The sequence below is a fragment of the Crocuta crocuta genome, unplaced genomic scaffold (assembly GCF_008692635.1).
Source record: "Crocuta crocuta isolate KB4526 unplaced genomic scaffold, BGI_CrCroc_1.0 scaffold515, whole genome shotgun sequence".
Lineage (NCBI taxonomy): Eukaryota > Metazoa > Chordata > Mammalia > Carnivora > Hyaenidae > Crocuta > Crocuta crocuta.
In genome coordinates, this window is record NW_027528633.1 from 71,340 (window position 1) to 93,995 (window position 22,656).

General features: G+C 39.7%; 1 protein-coding gene across 2 annotated transcripts in view; it reads left to right on the forward strand.

Moving 5' to 3' along the window:
- The first annotated feature begins 21,918 nt into the window (after window positions 1-21,918).
- Window positions 21,919-22,656, forward strand: part of DUSP22 (dual specificity phosphatase 22) — a 67,867-nt gene continuing 67,129 nt past the window's right edge. Inside the window, exon 1 of one of the 2 annotated variants that reach the window (XM_077755176.1) lies at window positions 21,919-22,256. In XM_077755176.1, the coding sequence (XP_077611302.1) occupies window positions 22,236-22,256 (21 nt within the window). In that variant the 5' untranslated portion in view covers window positions 21,919-22,235. The remainder of the gene's footprint in view (window positions 22,257-22,656) is intronic. The other variant, XM_077755177.1, reaches the window with a different exon arrangement.

Here is a 22,656-nt window from a genome sequence, read left to right on the forward strand (position 1 = left end):
GGTCTTTTGTGGTTCCATACAAATTTTAGGATAGTTTGTTCTAGCTTTGAGAAGAATGCTGGTGCAATTATGATTGGGATTGCATTGAATGTGTAGATTGCTTTGGGTACTAATGACATTTTAACAATATTTATTCTTCTGATCCATGAGCATGGAATGTTTTTCCATTTCTGTGTGTCTTCCTCAATTTCCTTCATAAGTTTTCTATAGTTTTCATCATACAGATCTTTTACATCTTTGGTTAGGTTTATTTCTAGGAATTTTATGGTTTTTTTGTGCAATTGTGAATGGGATCACTTTCTTGATTTCTCTTTCTGTTCCTTCATTGTTGGTGTATAAAAATGCAACCAATTTCTGTACGTTGATTTTGTACGCTATTTCAGGAAATTAGAAAAAACACAAGTACAAAATATAACAGCACACCTAAAGGAACTAGAGGGAGAGCAACAAGAGCACCCCAACCTAGTAGGAGAAGAGAAATAATAAAAGTCGGGGCAGAAATAAACAATATAGAAACAAAAAGCAAAACAAAACAGTTGAATAGATCAATGAAACCAAGAGTTGACTTTTTGAAAAAATAAAATTGACAAACCTCTAGCCAGGCTTCTCAAAAAGAAAAGAGAGAGCACTCAAATAGACAAAATCATGAATGAAAACGGACTGATTACAANATGAATTCAACAGCATATTAAAAGAATTATCTACCATGATCAAGTGGGATTCATTCCTGGGTTACAGGGCTGGTTCAATATTTACAAATCAATCAATGTGATACATCACATTAACAAAAGAAAAGATAAAAACCATATGATCCTGTCGATAGATGCAGAAAAAGTATTTGACATGATACAGCATCCCTACTTTATAAAGACCCTCGAGAAAGTGGGGATAGAAGGAACCTACTTTAACATCATAAAAGCCATCTATGAGAAGCCCTCAGCTAACATCAACCTCAATGGGGAAAAACTGAGAGCTTTCCCCCTGAGACCAGGAACATGACAGGGATGTCCACTCTCACCACTGTTGTTTAACATAGTGCTGGAAGTCCTAGCATCAGCCATCAGACAACAAAAGGAAATCAAAGGCATCAGAATTGGTAAAGAAGAAGTCAAACTTTCACTTTTTGCAGACGACATCATACTCTACATAAAAAACCCTAGAGACTCCAACAGAAGCCTACTAGAACTGATCCATGAATTTAGCAAAGTTGCAGGGTACAAAGTCGATGTCTTCTGACTTTGATAGCAGGATAATGCTGACCTTAAAAGAATGAGTTAGGAAGTATTCTCTCGCTGCTTTTTTTTTTTTTTTTGAAGAGTTTATGAAAGATTTGCTGTTAATTCATTAACTGCTTGGGAGAACTCAACAGTGAAGCCATCTGGTCCTGGACATTTCTTTGTTAGAAGGGTTTTTATTACTGATTCAATCTCTTTACTTGTTATAGGTCTGTTTATATTTTATATTTATTTTTCTTTCAATTTATGTAATTTTTGTTTTCTTAAGAATTTGTCCATTTCATTAGGTTATTTAATTTGATGGTTATAATTATTCATAGTATTATAATCTTTTTATTTCTGTGAAATCTGTACATTATTGTGCCGTCTTTTTCCTTGTCAGTATAGCTAAAGTTTTGCAAATATTGATATCTTTTCAAAAAACTAACTTTTGGCTTATTGATTTTCTATTTTTCTTTCTTGATTTTACTAATCTCCACTCTAATTTTTATTATTTTCTTCCTTTAATTTTGCCTAAGGAAGTTTAGTTTTCTCTCTTTATAGATCCTTCAGGTGTAAAGTTAAGTTATTAAATATAAATTCTTCTTTTTAAATGTAGCCATTTACAACTACATGTTTCCCTTTTAATATTGTTCTTGGTACATCTCATGTGTTTTGGTATGTTGTATTTTTTTTTATTTACCTCAAAATATTTTGTAATTTTCTTTGTGATTCTTCTTTGACTCATTGCTCAAGAGCATTTTGTTTAATTTCCACATATTTGATTTTTCTCATTTTTTTCTTTCTTATTTTGTTTGTTTGCTTGCTTCTAGTTTATTCCTTTGAGTTGGAGATGGTACTCTGTATTATTTCAATTTTTAAAACTTATTAATAATTATTTTGTAGCCTAATGTATAGTCTGTCCTGGGAATATTCCATGTGCACTTGAGAAGAATGCAAATTCTAATGTTGGGTGGGGTGCTCTATATGTGTGTTAGATCTAGTTGGTTATAATGTTGTTTGAATTACCTATTCATATTCATAATCATATTCTTTCTCTATGTTCTATCCATTATTGAACATGGTATGTTGAAATTCAACTATTTTCATGGAACTAGTTCTCCCTTCAATTCTGTCCATGTTTCTTCATATATTTGGGCCTATTTTGTACATATATTTTTATAAATGTTATTGACCCTTATGCTTTTGCCGACATAGTGCTAACAAACTATCATCTCTGCCAATGTGATTGAATTTTTCTTATTTGAATTTTTCTTATTATAAATCCAGCTGAGCATCCTTTTTACATGCTGAAAATGTCATTTTTTCTTTTCTATAAACTCTTTGTTCATATCCTAAGCTCTTTTTTTCCTCCTCTTTTTGTACAATAACCAGGGATTCTTGACTCAAAGTTTGCTTTGAAAGCTCTTTTTCATTTAAAAATTTTTAGTACTTTCTGGCTTTATATTAAAAAAAACACACTTATTATTGAATAAGTTCTCTTAGGAATGCATACTGGTAGAAAATGTAAGACAAAAATCCATACTTATTTATATTTCTAGATGGCTCTCCAGTTATCCCAAACTGTATATTTACAAGTCTATCTATTCAACTAGCTTTGATGTGACCCAACTTTAATAATTTGATGTTCTGTCTGATCTGACAGAATTCCATTCACCACAGTATTACCAAATACAAGCTCTCCTGAGAATGTAGCTCTGTCTAATATTTTAGTACCAAGTTGTCCATAGAAGAAGAGACGTCTTGGGATCCCTATGGTAGATAATTTGCCAGCACTCATCATAATCTGCTGTGAGAATACCCCAAGACCAACCATTTATCTGCTTAGTGGTATCTCTGTATGTTGATTTCTCAGGCCTCTTATTGTGAAGCTCCACAGGAAAAAAAATATTTGTAAATCCTGTATTTGATAAAAGACTTGTAAGGAGGGGTCAAGATGGCAGAATAGCATGGAAGTTTTTTTACATCTCTCATTCCTGAAATGCAGGAGATCAACACTAATCCATCTTGCACACCTAGAAAACTGATCTGAGGATTAACACAACAATCTGCACAACCTGAACCACAGAACTCAGCAGGTACACAGTGTGGAGAGATGAACTAGGTGAAAGAGAAGCTACGGAGGGCAGGGAGCTGTTTTTGCTTGCAGAGAGAGGACAGAGATGGGGCAAAGTATGAGAAAAGCACTCCCCCATAAAGCGGCTGGAGAGAAAGTGGAAAAGTGGAAACAGCTATAAGGACTGAGCAAAAAAAGGGAGAAAGGAGAGGGTTTAAATTCCATTAAGACTCAATAGAGAGGGGGAGTGCAGAGTCTGAAACTCCACAGCTTGATAACTGATGGGGCTCTGGTAGGAAGGGCAAATCCCCAGGAGCAGAGAGCAAGGTCCTAGGGGTCCAAGGGGTACACAGGGAGTGGTTGATCCCCTGCCGAAAGGACATTTGGTAGGGGCTGTGCCACCTCCTCACAGGTAAAGATCCCAGAGGACCCCAGAGAACAACCTCATTTGCTGGTGTTGGAACAAGGACATTAAGAGGGAAGGCTGACACTAGATGTGTGTTGTGATTTTCCATAAACCCTGAAATGCTGCTGCTACAAGATTGTGCAAACTTTTTCTGGGGTGAGCTGCCACCCATCAGCAGTCTCTGGGCATTGGCAGCAGTATGGTCTCGTGAATAATCCTGGGGGCAAGCTGGCACTCAGACATTGCTCAGCAAAACCCTCCACTAGAGGATCTGAGTGGGTCAAAGCGGCAGTCCCTCAGAAGTGAAGGGTTAGAGGGAGGGGCCAACATGGTGGAGAAATAGGGGGATTAGAAGTTCCCTCGTCTCTTAAACAAAGCAATGTTGAGACCAAAGGACTTTGAACTCTAAGAATCTGAGAGGCAAAAACAAAACAAAACAAAAACAAAAACAACAAAAAACAAAAAAACCTCAAACAAACAAACAAAAGCCCCAAAGGGGCCGAAGGTGTGTTTGACCAAATCATAGCTGAGAACTTCCCCAATTTGGGGAAAAAGAAGACATTGAAGTCAAGGGGGCACAAAGAACTCCCTTCAGACATAACTTGAATCGATCTTCGGCATGACATATAGAGAAACTGGCATAATATAAATATAAAGAGAAAATTCTGAAAGCAGGTAGGGATAAATAGACCTTAACATACAAAGGTAAGCAAATAAGGGTAGGAGCTGACCTATCTACTGAAAGCTGGCAGGTCAGAAAGGAATGGCAGGAAATTTTCAATGTGCTGAATAGGAAAAATATGCAGCCAAGAATCCTTTTATCCAGCAAGCCTGTCATTCAGAATAGAAGGAGAGATAAAGGTTTCCCAAACAAACAAAAAAATGAAGGACTTAATCACCACTAAACCAGCTTTACAAGAGATCCTACAGGGACTCTATGAGGGAAATGCTACAAGGAACACAAAGTACCAGAGACATCATTATAAGCATGAAACCTACAGATAACACAATGAATCGAAACCCATATTTTTCAATAATAACACTGAATGTAAATGGACTAAATGCTCCAATCAAAAGACATAGGGTAGCAGAATAGACCAAAAACAAAACAAAACAAAACAAAACCAAAACCAAGACCCATCTATTTGCTGTCTACAAGAGACTAATTTTAGACTTGAGGACACCTTCAGAATGAAAGTGAGGGAATAGAGAAATAACTATCATGCTCCTGGAAGTCAAAAGAAAGCTGGAGTAGTCATACTTATATCAGGCAAACTAGACTTTAAAGTAAAGATGATAACAAGAGATGAAGAAAGACATTCTATAACAATTACAGGATCTATCAGGAGGAGATAACAATTATAAGTGTCCATGCACCAAATTTGGAAGTACCTAAATATATAAAATGATTAATCGTAAACATAAGCAATCTTATTGATAAGAATGTGCTGATTGCAGGGGACTTTAACACTCTACTTACAGCAATGGATAGACTAAGTATACAGATAATGACTAAAGAAACAATAGCCTTGAAAGACACATTGGACCAGATGGACTTGATAGATATATTTAGAAGTCTACATTGCAAAGCAATGGAATTCACTTTCTTCTCAAGTGCACGTGGTACATTCTCCAAGATAGATCACATACTGGGTTACAAAGCAGCCCTCAATAAATATAAAAGAACTGACAGGCGCCTGGGTGGCTCAGTCGGTTAAGCGTCCAGCTCCAACTCAGGTCAGATCTCATGGTTCATGGGTTCGAGCCCTGCATCAGGCTCTGTGCTGACAGCTCAGAGCCTGGAGCCTGTTTTGGATTCTGTGTGTGTGTGTCTCTCTCTCTGCCCCTCCCCTACTCATGCTCTGTCTCTCTCTGTCTCAAAAATAAATAAACTATAAAAAATTATTTTAAAAATAAATAAATATAACAGAATTGAGATCATACCATGTACGCTTTCAGATCACAATGCTATGAAACTTGAAATCAACCACAGGAAAAAGTCTGGAAAATCCCCGAAAGCATGGAGGTTAAAGAACACCCTACTAAGGAATGAATGGGTCAACCAGGCAATTAGAGAAGAAATTTAAAAATATATGGAAACAAATGAAAATGAAAATACAACAATCTAAACCATTTGAGGTGCAGCAAAGGCAGTCCTAAGAGGAAAATACATTGTAATCCAGGCCTATTTCAGGACACAAGAAAAATCCCAAATACAAAATCTAAGAGCACACCGAAGGAACTAGAAGCAAAAGAGCAAAGCCACGCCAAACCTAGCAAAAGAAGAGAAGTTCAGAAATAAACAATATAGAATCCAAAAAAAACCCCAAAAAACAAAAACCCCAACAACAACAGTTGAACAGATCAATGAAACCAAAATTTGTGGTTTTTTGAAAAATTAAACAAAACTGATACCCCCTCCCCAAGCCAGACATCTCAAAAAGAAAAGCGAGAGGACCCAAATAGATAAAATCATGAATCAAAATGGATTTATCACAACCAATCCCTCAGAAATACAAGCAATTATCAGAGAATACTATGAAAAATTATATATCAACAAACTGGCCAATGTAGAAGAATGGACAAATTCCTAAACACTCACACACTACCAAAACTCAAATGGGAAGAAATAGAAAATCTGAACAGACCCATAACAAATGAAGAAATTGAATCAGTTATCAAAACTCTCCCAACAAATAAGAGTCATAGGCCAGATGGCTTGCCAGGGGAATTCTACCAGCCATTTGAAGCAGAATACTTATCAGTCTCAAGCTGTTTAAAAAAATAGAAATGGGGGCCGCCTGGGTGGCTCAGTCGGTTGAGCGTCCGATTTTGGCTCAGGTCATGATCTCATGGTTCGTGTGTTCGAGCACCACGTAGGGCTCTGTGCTGACAGCTAGCTCAGAGGCTGGAGCTTGCTTCAGATTCTGTGACTCCCTCTCTCTCTGACCCTCTCCTGATGAGGGTCTCTATCACTCTCTCAAAAATAAATAAAACATTAAAAATTAAAAAAAAAAAAGAAATAGAATGAAAAATTCTGGACTCATTCTATGAAGCCAGCATTACCTTGATTCCCAAAACAGACAGAAGCCCCCTCCCCCCAAAAAAGAACTACAGGCCAATATCCCTGATGAACATGGATGCAAAAATTCTCAACAAGATATTAGCAGATCAAATCCAACAGCATATAAAAAGAATTATCCACCATGATCAAATGGGATCATTCCTGCACTGCAGGGATGGTTCAATATTTGGAAATATATCAATATGATACATAATATTAATAAAATAAAGGCTAAGAACCATATGATCCTGTCAGTAGATGCAGAAAAAGCATTTGACAAAATACAGAATCTTTCTAAATAAAAACACTCAAGAAAGTCAGGATTGAAGGAACTTGCTTAAACATCATAAAGCCATTTATTAAAAGCCCATAGCTAATATCATCCTCAATGGGGGAAAAATTGAGAGCTTTCCCCTTGAGTTCAGGAACACGACAGGGATGTCCATTCTCACCACCGTTGTATAACAGTGCTGGAGGTCCTAGCATCAGCAATCAGATAACAAAAGGAAATAACAGGCATCAGAATTGGCAAAGATGAAGTTAAACTTTCACTTTTCATAGACGACATGATACTCTACGTGGCAAACCCGACAGACTCCAACAAAAGTCTGCTAGAACTGATACATGAATTCAGCAAAGTCGTAGGTACAAAATCCATGTATAGATATTGGTTTCATTTCTATACACCAATAATGAAGTAATAGAAAGAGAAATCAAGAAACTGATCCCACTCACAATTGCACCAAAAACCATAAAATACCTAGGAATAAACCTAACCAAGATGTAAAAGATCTGTATGATGAAAACTATAGAAAACTTATGAAGGAAATTGAAGAAGACACAAAGAAATGGAAAAACATTCCATGCTCATGGATCGGAAGAATAAATATTGTTAAAATGTTAATACTACCCAAATCAACCTACACATTCAATGCAATACCAATCAAAATTGTACCAGCATTCTTCTCAAAGCTAGAAAAACTATCCTATAATTTGTATGGAACACAAAAGACCCTGAATAGCCAAGTTAATATTGAATAATAAAACCAAAACAGGAGGCATCACGATCCCAGACTTTAGCCTCTATTACAAAGCTGTAATTATCGGGGCGCCTGGGTGGCTTAGGCGGTTAAGCGTCCAACTTTCGCTTAGGTCACGATCTCGCAGTTCGTGGGTTCGAGCCCCGAGTCGGGCTCTGTGCTGACTGCCAGCTCAGAGCCTGGAGCCTGTTTCAGTCTGTGACTCCCTCTCTCTCTGACCCTCCCCTGCTCACGCTGTCTCTCTCTCTCCTAGAAATAAACCAAACATTGAAAATAAATTTANACCAAACATTGAAAAAAAATTTAAAAAAAAAGCAAAGCTGTAATTATCAAGACAGTATGGAATTGGCACAAAACAGACACATAGACCAATGGAATAGAATAGAGAACTCAGAACTGCACCCACAAATGTATGGCCAACTAATATTTGACAAAGCAGGAAAGAGTATCCAATGGAAAAAAGACCAACTCTTTAACAAATGGTGCTGGGAGAACTGGACAGCAACATGCAGAAGAATGAAACTAGACCACTTTCTTACACCACACATAAAAATATACTCACAATGGATGAAGGACTTGAATGTGAGACAGGAAACCATCAAAACCCTAGAGGAGAAAGCAGGCAGCAATCTCTTTGGCCTCAGTTGCAACAATTTCTTACTCGACACAGCTCCAAAGGTAAGGGAATCAAGAGCAAAAATGAACTATTGGGACCTCATCAAGATAAAAAGCTTTTGCACTGCAAAGGAAACAATGAACAAAACTAACAGGCAACTGATGGAATGAGAATAAATAGTTGCAAGTGGCATATCGGATAAAGGGCTAGTATCCAAAATATGTAAGGAACTCACCAAACTCCACATCCAGAAAACAAATAATCCAGTGAAGAAATGGGCAGAAGACAAGAACAGACACTTCTCCAAAGAGGACATCCAGATGGTCAGCAGACACATGAAACGATGCTCAATGTCACTCATCATCAGCAAAATATAAATCAAAACCACACTAAGATGTCACCTCACGCTGGCCAGACAGGCTAAAATGAACAAATCATGAGACTATAGATGCTGGCGAGGATGTGGAGAAACAGGCACCCTCTTACACTAGTGGAGGTAATGTAATCTAGTGCAGCCACTCTGGAAAACAGTATGGAGGTTCCTCAAAAATTAACAATATAACTCCCCTATGACCCAGCAATGGCACTGCTAGGAATTTATCCAAGAGATACAGGCGTGCTGATGCACAGGGCACATATACCCCATTGTTCATAGCAGCACTTTCAACAATTGTCAAATCATGGAAAGAGCCTAAATGTCCATCAGCTGACGAATGGATCAAGAAGATAGGGCTTGTATCTACAATGGAATACTACATGGCAATGAGAAAGAATGAAATCTGGTCATTTGTAGCAATATGGATGGAACTGGAGGGTATTATGCTAAGTGAAACAAGTGAGGCAGAGAAAGACAGATACCATATGTTTTCACTCATATGTGGAACAGAAGAAACTTAACAGAAGACCATGGGGGAGGGGAAGGGAAAAGTAGTTAAAGAGAAGGAGGGAAACCATAAGAGACTCTTAAATACTGAGAACAAAAAGGGTTGGTGGGGGTGGGGGAGAGGGGAAAAGGGGTGATGAGCATGAAGGACAGCACTTGTTGGGATGAGCCCTGGGTGTTATATGGAAACCAACTTGACAATAAACTATAAAAGAAAAAATAAATTAAAAAGACCCATTCGTTGCAAGAACTCTCAAAATTCAGCCTTTCTCATTTTCCAAGCCCATGGCTTTGGGGAACCATTCTCCTTGTATATTCCCCTGTGTATTCCTCTCTCTCTTTCTCTCATTCCCCTCCTCTCCCTTCTCTGCGACCATGTCTCCTTCCCCTCCATAGCACCTGTGATCCATTTCTCCCCTAAATGACATCTCCATACTTCTTACCATCTTCATTGTGGTCTCTTCTCTCCCTTTAGTTGTGGAGTTTGTTCTGTTAGTCTTCAGATCTATTCACGTGCTATTTAGGATGATATGATTGTTTTTCAGTTGTGTTCATGGGACAAGGTGAGACTAGGGTTCTTCTACTCCACTGCCATCTTCTTCACCCAACCCATTTCCATAACTTTTTATCATCCCCAAACAATAACTCCCCATACCTTCCTGCTCCCAGCTCTGTAACCTCTATTACACTATCTCTATGAATTTGTCTATTCCAAGTACCTCTTATAGGTGGAATCACACAGTATTTATACTTCTGTTCTGGTTTATTTTACTTATAATGTTTTTAAGGTTCGCCCATGTATGAAAATTGCCTTCCTTTTAAGGTTGAATAATATGCCATTGTATGTATATACTACAGTTTGTCTGTATATTCATCTTTGTTTTTGTAACTTTCTTCTAAGTGTTTATTTGAGAGAGAGAGAGAGAGAGGTTGCAAGCTGGGGAGGGGCAGAGAGAGAGGGAAACACCGAATCTGAAGCAGGTTCCAGGTTCTGAGCTGTCAGCACAGAGCCTGATGTGGGGCTCGAACTCATGAACTGTGAGATCATAACCTGAACTGAAGTTGGATGCTTAACTGACTGAGTCACTCAGGCATCCCAATTCTATTCATCTTTGATGTCATTTGGGTTGTTTCTATGTTTGGGCTGTGGATGTTTGTGAATAATGCTACAATAAACACTGGGGTACAAGCTTGAATGCGTACTTTCAATTCTTCTGTATATATACTCAGACATATAGTATCTATCTCTGGAAATGGGATGACTCTTCAAGGGAGTTAATTCAGGAAGTAGAGTCAATCTGGTCAGGAGTTGAGTTGAATTTGGGTTTTGGTTATTTTCAGTACACCACTGGCTTCAAATGCCTCTGGTATTACATTGTGCTTAGGGTGGAATCTCAGGTACTAGAGAATTTTCTTCAATGTTTCTGCTCCATCCTTAGGTTTGGGCCTTCCCTGGGACCTCCACACCACAGACAGATTCTCCATGCTTGCCACTTCCCAGTTTCCTGAGTGTGAAATCTGGCTGTAGCCATTTTTTTTTTCAACTTCTTTGAGCCTAATTTTCTTATCCATAAAAAAAAGAACACCATAAAAAAAGAACAAACCTTCCAGGATTGCTAGGAGGAACTAGAAATAGTAAATTTTAAAAAATCTGGTGGTGAAAACAATAACAACAGTAACATACATCTCTTACTATGGGCTGAGTAGTAATTGCTTTATTAATATTAACTCATTTATTATTCCAGACTTAGTTTGAGGCACCTCCATCAGGTCACCTTTCTTGATTTCTCAAAACTTAATTAAATGTCTTTGCTGATTATTTTCTATTTGTCCCTCGAGATCTTACCATTCTCTATCTTACAAGTGCCCTGGGAAACTGTACATATGGAACACATCCCTTGGGCACCTTTTCTGGCTTCCGTGAGGGTTTGGCTTTTATGTGAGATCAAAGAGCAGTTGGAGAACAAGGCCAGGATGCCTCTTCCCCATGGGCTTACTGATTGAGTTATGTTTCTAGTAATGGCTGTTTCCTTCTCCGTAAGTTTGCTAGGGCTGAAGTACCACAGAGTTGGCCAAAAACATCTTTCATTTCTTAAAACAACAGACAACTTATTGTCTCACAGTTCTGGAGGCTGAAAGTCCAAGACCAAGGTGTCAGCAGGTTTGGTTCTTTGTGAGGCCACTCTCCTGGCCTTGTAGATGCCACCTTCTCCCTGTGTCCTTATAAGGTCTTCTGTGTGTCTGTGTCCTAATATTCTCTTCTTATAAGGATACCACTCAGATTAGAGCCACCACAATGAGCTCATTTTACCTTGATTACCTTTGTAAAGATCGTCTCTCCAAGTATAGTCACATTATAAGGTACTGGAGGATTAGGGCATCAACATATACATTTTGGAGAACACAATTGAACTCGTAACACTTCCCAACTACAGCTCCAGTCAAGTGGCCCACTGCCATGGCTCCAGCTTCTAGTAGGCTCAATCAATCTAGTCTTCCTCTCCCTGATGCAGGCTTAGGGATGACAACAGCTTCCACTGTACTGGTCTCCAGCTACCTCAGCAGTTTTCTTGGGTTCAGCAGTTATCTTGGGTTCAGTTAACCTTGACACACCTTTCACTAAGAAATTCTTCACTGCAGTTACTTGAATAACCTGACTGGATTCCATTTCCTGCTGATATACTGTTGTGGTGCCTTCTCTGTGGATCTCCTTATCAACTTCCCTCTCCTGCTCCCAATACCTAACACATTATGTGCCAGTTGTCCAACTCCTTGTCCATGTGCATTATGGAACTGCAAGTTCCTTAGGGGTAAAATCCATGTATTTTCATTTTTGTATATGTAGGGCCTAGTCTGGTATCTGGTGTATACTAGGTGCTAAATGTTTGCTGTACAATTAGTCATTGACTAATGACTCACTTCCCCCCACTCCGACCATCACTCTCTTTCCAGCATTACATTTATAGAACCTTAATACATCATCTCTAGACTATGAAAACAAAACACCTTCCTAGTGGATCTCTGTTCCACCTTCAGAACTAATGACAGATTAATCTTCCTAATAAGTGATTCTCAGAGAGATGTACCATTCACTCAAGGCATCCAACTCAACCTTAACCTACCTTCAGTTTCTCATTCTCCTACTATGTGCATAACCACCACCCACTTCCCAGCTGCCAGACTTTGTGTTATAGTTCACATGAAGCAGTTGTTACTCTTTCTTCAGCTGAGATCTCATTAAGCCTTTAAGGGGTGGATGTTCATAATATCCCTATATCATGGTATTGTAAAAATTGCATAAACAGCTTGGAGTAGGGGCAGGGTTTAAAGTCCTAAAGACTCTAAGTTGTGCCATGGGTAAATCTAGTTTCTATGTAGTCGGAAGTTTGAGGAATCCCAGAGGAGGGGACTGGGTAATGAGAGGGCAACCTGGAACAGCAAATAATTTCTGCTACTGCTTATCTGTGTGCGCCTAAGAAAATAATTTAATGTTTTGATACCTTAGTTGCCAAATGTCTTAGACTAGAATCTGATGATATTCAAAGTCTCTTTGAGTTCTACAATTCAATTTTCTTTAATATATACCAAATGTGATTTGTTGATTTAGCTCATTACCAACATCTAGCTCTTGAGGCCAGGTTTTCCTCACAAAGTATAGGAGAAAAGGTTTCCATTCAAAAGGCTGAATATTTCCCAACCCTATGTATGTATGTATGTATGTATGTATGTATGTATGTGTATAAAAATATGTATATTTACATAGACACTTATATAGATACACACACACATATATAATTAAGCTGCTTTTATTTATTTGCAAATTCTCTGAAGTTCAAAGTCTTCCCTTAAAGATGTTACCTGTAAGAATGTGATAAAGGACAAGGTGAGAAGGTAGTAACTGGTGAGATGTGGGAAGCCACTATAATCAGTTTGGCTTCTAAGCAAGAGCACATTCTGGCACTGCCCTTATTATGTTTAGACAGAAGGCATATGCATCACTTCCTATAATATCACCTTTTGGAAATGACACTTTATGAACCAAGAGTTTCAGGACGTGGAATTAAGACAGGCCAATCTTATATTACTGGCTGTAAATAACCAAAATCATTGTGCTTGAAATACACATGAATTCATGTATTTGTAAAGGACTTGCATACCAGAAATAAGAAAATACAAGAGCCAACTAAGGCAGTTCCATCAGTGCCTTTCTATAAGGTCCCAAAGCAAATTTTACAAACTCAAGTATACCACATTACATGGAAATTATTTATATATAAGACCTTTCCCATGGACTTAATAAATAAATGTGCATTAAGTGTGAGGCAGTTTTGGGGAATCTAGGTGGCTCAGTCAGTTAAGTGTCTGACTTTGGCTCAGGTCATGATCTCACTGCTTGTAAGTTCAAGCCCTGTGGTGGGCTCTCTGCCAACATCTCGGAGCCTGCAGCCTGCTTCTGATTCTGTGTCTCCCTCTCTTTCTGTCTCTTCCCTGATTGTGCTCTGTCTCTCTTTGTCTCAAAATTAAATAAACATTTAAAAAAATGTTTAAGTGTGGGGCAGTTTTGTTTATATTTCTGTATCCTCAGCTTCTGACATAATGCCTAGAATATAAGTTTTCAATAAATGTTGGTTGAATAAATAAATAAGCCACCTCAGTTCTTGGAGATTGGGAATGTGAGTGAGGACATCCAAGATCATATCACCTGGAGAGCAGTAACTGGACTCAGGGACAGTAGACAGTGAGGGGACTTAAGCTATGGAAGAGGATTCATTAATGTATTTATGTACCAAAACCCTTCACTTTATGAAAATATAACCACTTTTAGAAGACTGTCCATTTCCTTTGAAATAATTACTCATTCTTTCAAGCATTGTGATATCTTCAATTTAATATCATAAGGAAAATCTATTAGGCTCTCATAGTTATTCTGAAATAGTTTGTAGGAATTATTTTGGGAAACATCAAAATGTATTTTTCTACAGGGAGAAATACTAACATTGGCTTTTCTTCAGCCAACATTTCCCTCTGAAAAGTATCAACTACCCATTACAAACCTTTAGGAGAACCCAGTTCTTGCCTTTTGTGCAGCTTTCAGAGCTAAAATTAGTCTGGCCCTACCCAGTGATGGGATGCATCTGCTCCTTTTCAACATAAAACATATAGAACTATTTTTAAATAAAGAAGAAGATGCTTAAATGATAATTATGTTATTTATTCTTATTTAAAATTAAATGATAATTATGTTATTTATTCTTATTTAAAATTAATTCATATTTCCCCAAAATACACCATAGCTGTGGGATAATTGGATGTCCTGCATTTCCCAGGACTAAAAGGCTTCTGGAGACAAAAGACTTTCAGTCTTTTTTTTTTTTTTACACATAGTTTATTGTCAAATTAGTTTCCACATAACACCCAGTNTGGTTTTGATTTGTATTTCAAAAGACTTTCAGTCTTAAAACCAGCAAAATCCTGGGAAACTGGGACAAGTTGATCACCTCACATGACAGATGCTTTATACCTATTCAGAGAACTCAACTGTCCCCTCTTTTTATGTGATGACGAAATATATTAGAAATAAGAAATTCTGCAGATTTAAAAAGAACAGAAAGTGACTAATGCAAAAAAAAAACACCATATATTTCTTAAAGAAACATGTAAAGAGGGCTAAGGGATTATTATCTTAAATCCACAAAACCAGTACACTTAATAACTGGAAGCAAGCATAGTCTGTTTCAAAGTAGTTCTGCAACCACTTGATTAGACATTTTACCTCTGCAGCTCTAAGACAGACAGCTATGTAATTCTGGCAATTAGAATCAACACTTAGACTGATTCTGAAGTTCTAGACTTGCTATTACTCAACCAAAGAAAAACCCACAAACATACTTTTATCCAAAAAGAAGGTTCATACATGGTTTGAATAAAATAACCACAACACAGAGAGCTTCCTGCCCCATATGCTTGGTTGTTACGACTTGAACAAAAATAGTGAAATTTTAGAAGCAAAAGTTCATTTTAAATTGTTCACATCTTAAAAATCATTGCAGTGAGGATATACTGAAAATATCCACATATCACACTGTCTTATATATCAGTTATCTAGCTATCTTTCTACCCATTTACTATACTTGTCCACCTGTTGGGCTGTCCAGAAAAACCTTACGAAGCAAGAAGAGGAACTGCCATTTAAAAGTCACAAAGTGGGGATAGATTTCATATCACCTTCGAGATAAACTATGCCTTTGGTAGGGAAAAAGCACCATCATGGACCTTTTTACAAGAGAGGTAAAATAAGTACTCCTTATATTTTGGAGCAGAATAGGAAAGAAACTGTCATTATAAAGCCAAATATAAATGTTTTCAGATTAAGACATTGTTCTAGTCTGTACAGTATGCAAGTTGTGTATCAGTGAAGAGGGGAAGCTTTGCCTTCAACTTTCTTGCCCTTTTTAGGGGTTACTGAGTGTATGAGAGGTCAAAGAGAAATATACCTTAACTTCCTCTGAACTGAATGTACCCATGCTACAACAGCTTGAACCTCTCTGCAGCTGTGGTTCTTGCACAGATCTGAAGCTGAAACCCTGAATAGAAAAGGCACACAGGTGTGACATCAATGGTAAAAAGTACAAGTCCACCAGCACTTGAAGGGTACTAGTCTTTGAATAACACGATGTGGCTCTAGGTGAGATCTTCTTGCCTGGGGGCTGGGGGTATTTTGGCTGGTGAAGAGAAGGTATAGTCTCCTGCAGAACAAGTTTTCAGTGAGAAAATATCCTCGCTTTGGTGCAGATAAGAAAGAAGATCATCCTGGTCTGTAATCTAGCACAAGCAGCTCTTTATTTACAATGGTTTTCTCATAATTCATAGGGTTTTAATGACAAATGACTAATCAAAATAATAATAAATATTACCAAATGTATAATCCAACAGAATGTTAAATAATGACACCATTATGTCGTATGAAATGGACTTCCCCTCTCACAATTAGTGACATTTCTCTTGGGACATTCCATTCTCTGAGGAAACCCCCTCCTCTCTCCAGCCCCCTACCCAGACATTTTTAAGTATCTTCAGGTATTGTTCAATTTCTGTTTCACACAAAAGGGTAAAAAAACAAACAAAACAAATCAATGCATAGCTCTTCACTAGAGAAAAACTCTGAAGTAATATTTAGCAGATGGATGTTATGTTTGCTGAAGAGAGCTGTTCTTGCCCAATCGTTCCTCAGAGTTGGGGCTTCCCTTGCCATCTTCCTTTATATCTTCACTTCTGGGCTGCCCCAGGCCCCTACAGGCACATGAAGAAGCAGAAGTGTGCCTTTAAGAGGGTGGCTGGCCATGCAGGTGTCATAAGTGTAGACAGATGGGATCCTTTGACCAGGGACATTTAGGGACCATCCCACTTCCCACTAGATATAAGGTCTTGTGGTCACTTTGAATCATGTTTTATGAAGATTTAGAGGCCATGAACACAGTACTACATAGAAGGTAACTGGTCAGAGCTCTTGGTATATCATGCCCAGGTGAGTTAGGGTAAGAAAACAAGGCCCAAGCTATATCTTATATCAGTACTGTCAGGCAAATTAAAAAGATGATTATTCTACTGAATCTAAAAAGACATTAGTGATTCAAATTTTAGTAGCTTTGGGCTTGTATCATCAACCATGAAAAAGCTTTTTATTTTAATCATGCAAAGTTTTTTAAAAAAATGTTTATTTATTTTGAGAGAGAAAGAGGCAGGGGGTGGGGTGGGGGTGGGGAACAGAGAATTCCAAGTAGGCTCCATGCTGTCAGCACAGAGCTTGATGAAGGGCTTAATCTCATGAATCATGAGGTCATGACCTTAGCTGAAATCAAGAGTTGAATGCTTAACTGACTGAGCCCTCAGGAGCCCCTAAACCATGGAAGATTTTAAAGAACCTGTTTGTTATCTCAGGTAGACCTTTCTTGGCAGATACAGGGAAGAACATAGGTCAAGGCAAATCATTCCATACAAGGAAAATAACCATAGCCAACCTGAAAGATGGGTGTTCAAAAACCAGGAATAGTTTCTTAACCAAAGCTCGTGATATCAAGGGCAAAACTGTAGAAAGTACTGGGCTCACCAGCTACAGCTATTGGCTGCAACTCAAGCGGCAGAGTACAAGAGTACAATGCTGAATGCATTGTATGCAAAGATTCCTCTCTCACACACATACTTTCTCTCTCTCTCTCTCTCTCACCAGTGTGTACTGCATTATTTCCAAAAACAAAGGACAATAGGACTTTGGTCATCCCTAGAGCAAAGAGCTATCCCACATGGAAACTATTCTAAAAAAGGAAAAACAGGTAGATGAGGTGTTGATAGAATATCTAGCATAGAAAAGAATGAATTATTCTTGAACCTCACATCTGGAAAAATGCAACAACCTCCCAGCTGTGTTTTCTCTCTTTAATTAAAAAACACCCGAAAGTTTCCCCACATACTAGGAACTATTATAGGTACTAGATACAAAGATCGATGACAACAAGTCCCTGCCCTCATGAAGCTTAGAATTTTAGAAGTTAGGTGTACTCACAATTCACATGCATCCACGTTATGACTTGTAGGCTGACAATAGTGTCACCTTCTACCTGATTTTTAGGAACCAGGGCTCTTATTTCCTCCTTTGCCTGATAGTACACTCTATAAACTCCTTGATAATCCCATTCCTCCAACACTAGTCTTACCTCTGCCGGCCCTCCCAGGAACTCTACATGTAGCAGAATTTATTGACTCCCAACTATGTTTGCTAGCATCTCTCCATTGGCCTCTTCCCAGATTCTCCAACCCCATCTCTGTGTCCTGCTTACCTACCTGCATGCCCATTCCTCTAGCTGTTCTTCCCTGACCTCACCAAATGTCTGTGTTCTGAGGTCTGGGCACTCCAAACCTCATAAGGGGAAGAAGGACACCAAGTTCATAGTCATAATAGTACTTGGAGGGATGGAAATAGGTGGCCTTTTAAAGGTTGAAGTCATTTAGGAGCCTATCCCTATAGCCAGGCTTCTTGGCATGGCCCCAGTCAACTGGGTACCCTCTTTCTGGACAGTTTTGGAGAAACAAAGAAAATGTTTTCTGCTCTTGCTTAGTAATTCTAGATTCCATCTTTCTTCTTTCCCGAATTCATTAGCTTTCTTTCACTTTCAGTAATGCTTTGGTTATATTAGCTCTTCATTTCAACTTCTTGTTCTTAGTTTTTCTTATTTGACAGCATGGCTGAAGAATTCTGTGGAGGATTTATATTATCTAATAGTACAGATTTAACTTGTAATAAAGTGAGAGAGAGAGAGAGAGGAAGAGTGACAGAAAGAAAGAGATTTCATCTCTAAAAGATCTTACCCCTGTGGCCCCATCATTCAGATAATGGCAGAGAGTGCCATTTGCTCTCCAAGGACTAGAGATATTTCTGATTGTCATGACTGAGGGAATGTTACTGACATATAATAATAGAGACCATGGATATTCCTAAATACTCCATAATGCAAAGGATGGCCCCACAAGCAAAAAAAAAACAAAAACAAAAACGAAAAACAAAAAACCTAACCCCAAATATCAGCAGTGTTGAGGTTGAGAAAGTCTAGACCAAGAAGGCCAAGGAAGATTACATAATTCCTTTTCACTTGGGCAGAGTTTATTTCAATTCTCTGAAATTATCAGTAACACTCCTAATGATTTGGCTGACTCTAATGACTGAGCTTCTGCTTGTGGGCTTTTGCATATTACTACCTTAACATTGAGTTACTGCTTACTAAATACACCATTAACTGGTTATCCTTCACCACATGTGTACAGACTCAGCTTAATAGACTACTCTCTGTGAAAATGTGAAGGCTTTACTTATTTGGAGTCATTACCAAAATTTGTGGTTTGGGTTGTGTTGAGAGACAGGAAAATGGCAAGACGGAAAGTGGAAGTAAAAATCTTACACGGAATGAAATTCCTCTAGGCTTATGATGACTTAAAAATTTTTATGAGAGAGAATGTACATGAATAGTTTCTGTTTTAGATGTGAAACTTGCCAGCTTAATCTAGGAGTCTTCTATCTTTCCTTCTTTCTATAATCTGGAGCTATGAACAATAAAAGAAGGAAGACAGGAAGGCACTTGGAAATGGGCAGATCACCTGTTCAGCATGAAAACTGAACCTGAAAATCTCTGAGGTGTTGCTATGAAAACGAAGAGAGAGAAAACCAGGATGTGTTGTCAAATTGGATAAGACTTTCCCTTTTCCATTTTAGCCCTAAACTTGCAAGATATGATAAACTGTTAATTATTGTGTGCTGATGAAGAAAAGTAGGGTTAGGTTCTGTGACAGGATGGAGAGTGCAGGGAGATAGTCTTTTGTGGAGGAAATTCCCCCTCCCAAACACACAAGAATACATTTTAAAGATCTGATTCTTCTTTTAAAGATCTGATGTTAATAGTCTCCTCTTTCTCATTTAACCAAAAATAAAAGCTTGAAATTTTGAAATGAGTTCTGGGCATGAGGATCTTGTGGGGCCACACTGATTGCAGGCCAGCGCACTCTTTTTGACTGTTAGGAGATAATCACTGCAGGTTCTGAGCCTTGGAGTGGTTTTAAGAAATGAATAAGAGAAAGAAATTTTCCAATTGGATTATAGTCGAATTGGGTATGGATCTGCCATTTATGGGAAAGTACCAGCTTATGAACTGGTTGTGTTCTTGAAAGTTCATCTGACTCCTGGAACAACAGCACCAGTAAAGTAAAGGGAAAAAGCAGTAGTTCATTGATTGTTGTATAGTATATTCAAAAATTCACAGTCCAATGCTCTCATTTTAAGGAGAAATAAAATGGTTCAGAAAAGTTGATTATTTTGCCCAAGATCATTCTGAGATTTAGGAACAAAGGTTGTTCTTGGGATTGCCCAGGCAGTCCGTTAACCACACTGTGTTACTGATGAGCAGGAAAGCAGTAAAAATAGTAATGGTGAAGAGCAGAGGGCTAGGAATGACTTCCAAGTGACTGGAAAGTGGAGGTGGTAGAGAAGGAAAACTCCAGAAGCAAGGGACAGGAAGGATGATAACTGATCTGGGTTCTATCCCACCTTCGGGAGCCAGTTTGGGTGTACGCTGAGTGGGGGCTTCCTACGTGTGAGGTTCTGGTCCCTGCTATTGCCCAGAAGATATGGAGTACAAGGAGAGAAATGACTTAGATGGAATCTGGGAAGTTCTTTTGAAAGTGTCAGCATCCCTCAGAATATAACTACTGTCTTCTCAGTCCCCTAGAATTCATTAATTTATTCATCAAATATCTACAGAACCCCTATTTTGTGCCAGGTATTGTCCTAGGCCACATGGCTATAGTAATGAATGGCACAGACAAGGGCCTTTTCATCTGGAGGCTGCTTTCTAGTGAGACAGATAAAACATAAGCAAACAAATACGATAATGTCCAATTATGTTAAGTGCTGTGAAGAAAAGAATACAAGGTAATATGACTGTGACTTGAAGGATCTACTTTAGATTGGGTGGTCAGGAAAAGCCTCTTTGAGAAGGTGACATTTGGGCTGAGACCAAAGCCAGCTTTATAAAGAGCTAGGTCTGTGTAGGAGGCACAGTCCATATAGGATGCAAGGTCCAGCCTGGCAAGTTGAAGAGGCCCACAGAAGGCCAGAGTGGCTGTAACTTAGTGAGCAAAAAGAAGCAGATGAAATGAGGTCATCAGGGGTGAGGCCGGCCATACTAGATTGGTGCATAGATTGGTTCATTTAACAAACACTTAAGCACATATTGTGTGCAGAGCACTGCTGAAGATATACAAATAAAGCTGAGAAACCCCTAACTCAAGGATTCCATCCCCAGGAAACAAAATAAAGAGTTTAGTAGGGGTGGGTGATAGAATTCTCAAAACAATTCTGCTACGGATTAGAAAGTGTTCCACTCCAGACAGAATCACGGTGCAGACATTACTACACTGTATCGCAAGGACAGGGGCTCTCCAGAGGCAATTATATCAACACAACCAGTCAGTTTACAATCTGAAGATGGGCACACACTAGACGTCCAAAACCATGGTAAGAAGTCTGAGGTCCCGCCATCTGCTCCCCCAGGGTAAGGAGGTTAAGTCATCCCAAAGATGAGTCACTAAGCCCACCTTTCCCCACCCGGTGAGCCTTCTCGGTCTTCGTGGGTGGGGCAAGGCCATAGGAATCCCCCAACCCGGGCCTAAATCTGTCGCACTCAGAAAACCCAGGCAGGGGAGCCGCGAAGACCAAGGTTAGCACCTGATTCACCGAGGGAGTCGAGGCAGGGTGGTGACTACTGGTAAAAGGCCCCCCGAATCTCCCCAGGGGAAAAGGTCTGCGGCAGTTTTGGTGACCCCATCCCAGGGGACCCGGCCCAGTGACGCGCTGCGGCCGGGTAGGGGCGGTGCTGCGAGACCACCAGACTCCGCCCCCGCCCGTCAGTTCATCTCCCGGAACGCGCACGGCCGCGCCTCCCGAGGCTCGCACTGCGCGTGCGCCTTGGGTTTCGGCTCTGGCCGCGGAGAAACCGTGGGCCGCGAGGGGCGGGGCGAGCGGTTGCAGCTGCCGGGAGCCAGACTACAAGTCCCAGGGAGCCGACCAGGGAGGGGCCCTGGGGCGCACCAGGGAGGTGCACTGGCAAAGCAAGACCATTTCCCGGCAAGGGCGCCAGTTCCTCAACTCTGCTCGTCCGGAAGTCCGGGGCGGACGAGCAGAAAGCCCTAGCGTCCAGCCCGGCTCCCTGGAGCAAACCCAGTGGCCTGGACTTCCCTGATTATTATTGTTGTTGTTTATACAGCGAGCACGAAATTCTTCCCCAGGGCCTCCTCCCCCACCCTCCCTACCTGCTCCTCCCTCCTGTTGTAACATGTCTTTAGTGAGCCTGCGACCTCATTACCAAGGGTGCTAGAGTTCGCATTCAGCCACCATGGGGAATGGGATGAACAAGGTAACGTGTCTTTCTTTCATTTGTGCTGGTTTTGCTTACACTTTTCAGCCTTCCCCGAGGCTGGTGTTTGCTGGGCAAAGAGAGCCTTCGATGAGCGTCCCGCTCTCGCTCTTTGACCTCTCTGACCAGGTTGAGTTCCATAGCGACTTTGACACTTGGTGCGCTTTCCTCTTGTGGCAGCGGGAGGGAGGGGCGGCGCGCCTGGCGTGGTGCTCGTGATGTTTTTGTTTTTGAGGTGCCCCCCATTTCCAGGCCTCCTACCGGCTTCTGAGTAAGAAGTCCCCCGCACCTACCCTGCCGGCCAGTGTGCTCTGCGACTGAGAGCAAGTGGTGCCCGTTAAAAGCGTTGACATTTGTTCTGCGGAGACCTCAGCTGAGCTCAGAGGGGTTGTGCTTTCAT